This window comes from Trachurus trachurus (genome assembly GCF_905171665.1).
Source record: "Trachurus trachurus genome assembly, chromosome: 5".
NCBI classification, from domain to species: Eukaryota; Metazoa; Chordata; class Actinopteri; order Carangiformes; family Carangidae; genus Trachurus; species Trachurus trachurus.
Genome location: NC_139896.1, coordinates 25,095,868 through 25,103,674, shown reverse-complemented (window position 1 = coordinate 25,103,674; position 7,807 = coordinate 25,095,868). Strand labels below are relative to the sequence as shown.

The 7,807-nt window shown below is 44.1% G+C and overlaps 1 protein-coding gene across 1 annotated transcript; it reads right to left on the bottom strand.

The window, feature by feature from the left end:
- Window positions 1-359: 359 nt before the first annotated feature.
- On the bottom strand, window positions 360-7,485 carry trib3 (tribbles pseudokinase 3). The gene is made up of 4 exons (XM_083972802.1): window positions 6,861-7,485; window positions 3,779-4,057; window positions 3,238-3,530; window positions 360-2,822 (listed from the first exon to the last, which is right to left on the bottom strand). Exons 2-4 carry the CDS (start codon window positions 4,055-4,057, stop codon window positions 2,333-2,335), a joined length of 1,062 nt encoding a protein of 353 aa, XP_083828928.1. The 5' UTR covers window positions 6,861-7,485; the 3' UTR covers window positions 360-2,332.
- Between the last annotated feature and the right edge of the window lie 322 nt (window positions 7,486-7,807).

Sequence of the window (7,807 nt, the reverse complement as noted above, 5' to 3'; positions counted from 1 at the left end):
AACTCACTGTAGCTACTGTGGATGTTTGTCTAAAGTAGGTTACTGTCACTCATTTATGTGTAAATGGAGGAGAAAATACTGCAGAATGGCTGAGTCAGAACCACACCCAAACACTTTACAGGTCTCAACTCAAATCTGAAAAATTGTGATCACACTAATAAAATATTCAGTTTGTACAAAAGCTCTAAACTGACAGCAGACATATAGAATATAGATTACAGATACAGATAGATAGATGTTGATAGACAGTCAGAAGACAACAGGACCAATTAAATTTTATTTTTAATTAAACCTAAATAAATAAATAAAAACAGTTAGGGACCAGAACAGTTTGTGAAATATCTTTATTTATTCTCCGGCTTAACTGAGGTCTGAATCATACGATATATCAGTGTAAGGCATCATGTTGAATGGTGACTGGCCAGACTTAGTCAGAGGAAACACAAGACTTGAGTGTTAGCAGTAATTTCAGTCCAGTTATCCTGAGATGGGATTACATGGTTGGGTTGACGTGTCAAAAATAGTTTTCTTATAATCTTGTGAACTGTTGTTATTTTGGGATGATGATCAATTACAACCAGTTTTGACAAGAACTCATCCCAAAATCTAGAGCCGTTCCTGTATTTAATCATTATGACTGTGTTTGTTCTCTGAGCAAACTTAGAGCTTATGTCACAAGAAAACTATTTATGAATTTATACCTATGAACAAAAATGAGTTAACTGTTATTTCAGAATACCCACTCCCATAACGACCATAACACAAATTGCAAATGAAGCATTAATCCTGAGATAACAGGCCTGACAACTGTGCTGCTCAGGATGATCAGAAGAGGACAGGATACTTTGATGTATCAGACTGAGGCTGAATTTGAACAGAGTGTGTCATTGTTGGCCACTTGCTGAAGCTGTATCTTCTTATTTCTGTTTTTCAGAAGGATGTTGATCAACACTGACTCTTTATAATCCTCAGAGAGAAATTAGCTGTGTCCAAATTTAGGCTCCTACCGAGTCCACCTTTATAAATCCAATGGTGTGTCTGGACTGTCTCCATGAACTCCTTCAGTCACGACTTGCATCTGTTTGTTGCTGGATGTCAGTGATGAGTCTAGACACCAAATCCACAGTAACTGGTCATCAAACCTGGTTCATCATCATCATCAACCACTCATGAAGGCTGTGAAACTCATTGACACACAGGACACAGTACATTCACATGCACTTTAGTGACCAGGTTACTCTGAGAAATTAGGTGATGCAGGTGACGAGAGAACAACACATTTACGTGCATTTGGAGTAACCTGGTTACATCTGTGGGTACATGCAGCAGCTGAATTTCTTCCCTGACCTGAAAACTTCCACAACCTACTTTACTTGGGAGTGGATTACTTTGAATGTGCATATGCATAATCATTTCTACTTTGAATCACCCACTTCAATATTATCATTGTTAAAGTATTTGCCATGCACATGCGATCTTGAACAAAGCAAACAAAAAGAACAAATAGAAACGTTATAATTAGAAATCTGCTCACTTGAGAAAACCAACTGTAACTTTTATTTTTTCTGATTGTCAACAAATCCCATGAAAAACCATTAGACCAACTTTGTGTTGGTCAATCTCTGTACTTTCTGTTGTTCCTGACTGGCTACTCTGTCGTGAATCATTTGCAGTTCAAATGATTCGTGGAAGACAAGGGAGCAAGTTGAGGCGTCAAGGTGTGGTCACTTCTGAGGAGGCAGAGCTAGAGAGAGAGTGAGGAAGGCACCTGAGGGTCAAGTAATCCAGGATGAGACTGTCTCTGTAGTGTTTGTATGTTCCTGTATGTCTATCTTTGTGAGGACCAGTTAGTGTTTGAGGGGTAAGGGGTGAGGACGTTTTGTGGGGTCCTCGCCTTCACGGGCTGTTTGAGGGTTCGAGTTGGTTTTGAGGTTGCCCTAACACCTGAAGTTCAGTTCGTTGCGTCTGGACCAAGAAAAAAACTGATATGTTGTTGCTTTTTTGATCATTAGTAAACTGCAAATTACTCATAAAGATTGTAATCAGCTATTGAATTTAGGTTTTTTTAAGCCTTGGAGTAACACTTGTCATTAACTGTCATAACGTCCTGTTGGTCCCTGTGTTTTCACACCACAAACAAAATGCAGTTTACCTGTGGTGTGTTTGCATGGCAGCAGAATGAGACCAAACTGTCAAACACACCAGACGTTAACTGAACTAAACAGTTCAGGTGAGAAAGGGTTAAAGCTTAGTGAAGAACAGGGGTAATTTAGTTAATTTGGTTATTGTTAGTTTTACTGGTTTGGGTCAAGTACAAGTGTGTGTGTGCGTGTTAGTGTTTTTCAGTCCATGTTGGCACCACTTGGTCATCGTCCTCTTGTTTATTTTGTGGTGTTGTGTGTGAACTGTGATGAGTCTTGTGCACACTGTGATGTGGCGTGCGGGGATTGGTCAGCCACGGGTGCATTAGCAGCTCGGACGCCTTCAGTCTTTCAACGGGCGACTTCCTCAGCATGCAGCCGATCAGACATTTGGCCCGTGGTGACAGCCAATCAGGCAGGCTGAAGGTGCCGCGGCGGATCTTTGTGAACAATGCTGTGGGCTGTGTGTCCTGAAATGGGTATCGTCCAATCAGCATGGTGTACAGAGACACGCCCAGGCTCCAGATGTCTGCAGCGCGACCCGAGTAAGACCCGTTCCCATTGGTCAGCAGCTCGGGGCCGACGTAGGCGGGACAGCCATGTCTGTCGGTCAGGGAGTCGTCGTCGTGGCTCCCACGAAGGAGGACGCAGTCGTCGAGGCCGAGCAGGGCAAGGCGAGTCCTGCAACACAGTTCGAGTCCATTTAATCCTAATTCATCTGCAGGGACGATAACGGTATCTGTTGTACAGCTACGTTATCATCAGTACTACAGATACTGGTAGTGGTAATATCCTCCCACTGATAATAGCAACTAAAATGCTGCTGACATAAGCAGTGTAATTATCAGTGTCCATAGTAACTTCTGCAGCAATGTAGTGTCACAGCAGTAGTATTTTTAGTAGTGTTAGAAATAATAAATTCAGTGTTATTAATTACTTAAGCAATATAATTGGTCGTATTATTAATGTTAGCAGTTTGTTTTTCGGTATCAGTAGAATTAGAAGCAGTATCATAAGTATTTGTATTACTATCAGTAGTATCATTGACAGTAACGGTGCTCTCTGAACATCACATGTACCTGTCTGTGACTCTCACCTGTATCTGTCCATGAAGACGAACCTGCGGAGCTTCAGGTCTCTCAGGACGACGCCATGGTGATGGCAGTGCATCACAGCGTTCAGCATCTGTGTGAAAAGAAGCCCCGCCTCCTCCTCGCCCAGACGCTTCCTGCTGCGCACGTACGCGTGCATGTCGCCGTGGTGATGGGGCAGAAAGACGTACACGCTGTCCTGGCCGACGACCACATCCTGCAGGCCACAGATGTTGTCGTGGTGACCGATGTGGGCGTAGGCAGCCAAATGCTCCTGGTACCCACACAGAGGGAGCACCTGCAACGAGGAGGTAGTGCTTAGCCTTAGAGTTTGGAGGTCAAAGGTCATAGTGACATTACAAACACTTTTTAGCCATTAATCAAGACTTCACAGAGAAATTATGACAAAATTTCACACAAATGTTCATATGTTTAGGATACAACCTGAAACTAGCCTGAGGGGCAGAGACAGGATTTCAAGTTTACAGTATCATGTGTGTTTACAGCAGTGTCAACAGTATTTTTTGCAGTGTGTGTGTGTATTACCTGGCAGGTGTACTGCTTTTGTGTCTGCGTGTGCACCGTCCTGTAAGTCTCCTCCCCTTCACAGCGTTCAAACAGGAGGTAGGGTCCAACTCTGGATGGTAATTGGCTTTGACTTGACTTGGGGGTGGGGCTTCTGGGCCTCAGGCAGGGTGTCAGGCCGGGTGCCAGAGGGGGCGGAGCCAGACGGGCTTGTTTACATTTCAATACGTTTTCCTGGGGCTCGTCCAATAGTCTCTTTAGACACACCTGAGACCTAGCAGTGGCTGTGGCCTTGCTCATCTGTGATTGGATAAGACAAGTGACATCGTCAGGTTAATTAACAACATGGAGGAGTGGAGATAAATTTAAATGTTGCTGAAAATCATCTGTCTACTCTGTACATGAAGAAATGTCGCAATCTTCTCCTTTTCTCTTTATGGTGCAGCTCAAGGTTTTTTTATTTGAGATTTTACACTGTCTATAGTGTAGAAAAGGTCCTGACTGTTTATAGATCATCTTAACTCTCCTGTTTTCTTCCTGGGTCTAGGAAGGCAGGCAGGAAGGAAGGAAGGAAGGAAGGAAGGACAAAGGGAAGGAAGGGAAAAAGAAAGGAAAGATAGATGGAGGGAGGGAATGGATTGGGTCAAAAAGGAAGGAAGAAGTAAGGATGAAGGGAAGGAAGGAAGGGAGGGAGGGAAAAAGGATTGTGGAAAGAAGGAAGGGAAAAGGGAAGGAAAGATAGATGGAGGAAGGGAACAGATTGGGTCAAAAAGGAAGGAAGAAGTAAGGACGAAGGGAAGGGAGGGAGGGAACAGATTCATTCAAGGAAGGAAGAAGGGAAAAAGGAAGGAAAGATGGAGGGAGGGAACAAATCAGGTCAATTTGATCAAAAGAGGAAGGAAAGAAGGAAGGGGAAAAGGATTGTGGAAGGAAGGAAGGATGGAGGAAGGGAACAGAAGGACAACAGGAGGGTTAAAAGTTGTTTGACTTAAATGTCATGAGCTCAAACTCCCATCAATCCCGATCATTTCTCCACTGCAGCGCCCTCTGCAGTGCAGGTCTTCCCTCCGCCACCCCCCACCGCTCCACTTGGGTAACATTTTCACATACATTAATATGAGTTATATTAGCAACACATCTCACTGTGTTGTGTGTCTATAGGCTTCATGATGCAACTTCCTGTAAGCTGACAGACGCCTCAGCTTTCAGATCATTGCATCAGAGCACAACAGTTTATAGTTTAAACAGGCTTTAAATACAGTCAACACACACACACACACACACACAGTGAGGCACTATTTTGTAAAAAGTTTTTCAGAGCACGTAGGTGTCGCGGTGACAGTGTGGAAATCTAATGTTAGCCAACTCTGCTTTCACTCTGGTGAAACAACCTGAGTCACAGCGTCACCACGGCAACGTCATCCTCCAACACACACACACACACACACACAGTGACACGCACCCGGTGAATCTGTGCCGTTTGATGTCTCATCTCTTCAGCTCTGTGGAGGATTTCTCCATGACTTTCTGTTGCAGTTTCAAAACCAGTGATCCGACTGCTAACTAAAGACACAAACTGTTTCCTCCTGGACTTTAACACTGAAAATCAGCTTCTGGACAGTGAGAGCTCTCAATCGGCTGTCCTTTTTGGGTTTTGTTTTCCATACTCTAAAACTGTTTGCCATCCACTATCAAGAAAACAGCAGCTTCCACTTGTTTCATCTTCATTTACACGAGCTCTTCTCTGCTTTTACTTCTTTTTTCCTGTAAATCTCTGCCATCAAAAAACTTCCTCATTCCTCTGTTATTAGACATGCAAGTGTGACTGTGGCCTCTGTTGAGCTGTGACGCTTAGCTGACGATCTATGGGAAATGATGTAGGTAGCTAAAAACAGAATAAACAATGTGTGTCATCAGAATAAACAAAAACTAAAGAGTCTCTTATCTCCTTCCTTATCATTGCACTGCTGAGAAAGACTCAAAGGCAGGTTTACAGTCAATGTAGCAGCTAATCACAGAAACTCTACTCTCGTTAAGCAGTTATTGGAAACACCTGTGCACCTACTTAATCCAAGCATGAGTCCAATCAACCAATCACGTGGCAGCTGTGCAACAGATCAGAAACTTCACCTTATGTTCACCTCACACTCATCAAAATGTGGACAATGGGTGATCCCACGGACTCTGGCATGTCTAGGATTTGTCAACATCTAGCCTAATGAGCATCAGATTGTTGTAACACCTTGAAGAAGAGAGGTTCAAAGAACAGGGCCAGAGGCTGGAGGCCATGGTAACTCAGATAACAACTCTTAACAACTGTGCTATGAGCCAAGAAGCTTCTTGAGGTTGTTGGTCTACGACAGCAGAGGACCACATCAGGTGGTGAGGGCCGGAGAAATGAGGCTAATGTGGAAGGATCAGAGTCTGGCATCAATGGCACAAACATAAGGACCAAACCGCCTTGAGCCAACAGTTCAGGCTGCTTCTGCTGCTGCTGCTGCTGGTACTGTGGGATGTTTCCTTGGCTCACTTTAGGCCCTAAATACCAGTCAGTCAGTCATCATTTGCTGACTACGTCTAGCATGATAACACACCATGTCTTATGAACATGACAGTGGGTGAATCTCAGTGGGCCAGTCACCAGATGTGGGACGTTATAGAACAAGAAGAGACTGACAGCAACATGAATGTGCATCTGACACATCAGCAGAAAGTAGCCTATATAATCATGTCATCATGTCAACATCATGAGTGAGTGTCTTCCAATCACTCTTCATCATCAAACCTGAGCTGGTGAAGTCCATGACACTTAAAAATAAAAGTAGGCTACTAACAAAGAGTTGACCCTCAAACTACTTAAAAAAAAAAAAAGAAGCAAAGCTTAAATGACTTGGTGGACGTACTTATAGGTTTGAAACTCTTCAGGAAATCAAAATACAGACTGGGATTAAACAATATTTCAGTGTAGCCTACATCAGTCTCTGTAAGTGGCTTGTTTGCAGCGTGAGGACTTTTGAATTAACTTTAACATGCATTTACTAGCGACTTTGTTACTGCCATTTGAACTGAGACAAAGGATGTGAGTAGGCTACTTTGTTCTTACCTTGTGCCGTGCAGACAGACTGGTTCAGATGGTGGGACAGGAAACTAGTAGATCCAGTGGATAAGCAGCAGTGGGGACAGCGTGGATGAGCTGGGGGGGTCTCCGCGTGTCTGAGTTTGGAGCAAATGGTCGCTAAAGGTAGAAAAACTAGAGCCTTTCTTTAGAGCAGACCTCCTGACTGGGACGAGCAGCGGTGATACTGGGAGGACTGGGGCTCCTCTGTCCGATGATGACGTCTTTGTCTCCTTTTTTTTTTATTATTATTGTCTCGGTTGCGCAACCTGTCGTCAGTCAGTCAGTCAGTCAGCTGTTGGCGGCTCAGCTTCTTCACTGAGAGTAAAACATAATGAGTCGAGTCCGATACGAAGCAAAACTGAAACTTTTGTCTTTGAAAAATAAATAAAACGTGTTTCTTTTAACATGTATCCGGAGCTGAGGCGAACAAAGCCGAAACAAACCGAGTCCCTGGGTCGTTCTGTCCCTTTGCGAAGTGAAATGAAGTGAAATGAAATGAATCCTCGGTGAAGTTGAATCCAGTGTGGTCCTCCAGACTCCGGTCTCCTCGGACCCTGTTCGCCTCCAGAACTTTCAGCGGGACTGAGGTCCCGCAGCCGGACTGAGACTGGGTATGTTTGGTTACGTTGTTTCCTCCCGCGGTGTCGTCATCCAGCGGGGCGGAGCCTCGATGTTGCAACTCTTCAGCGATCAGTCGTCAGAAAACAGACACGAGTCAGTCAGTGGTCAGTTTGTTAGGAACACCCATGGATCTATTACATGATCCATGGGAACACCCTGCCCGTGATGCCCGTGACCGACATCACGTTCAGCTTCTGGGAAGAAAATCCTTCAGAGGTGTTAACTCAACTTAAGGGGTCATTTTGTAGTCTACATAGCCTACTTATTATAGAGTAAACACAGACTTAAACAAACACCACAAAATATGATAA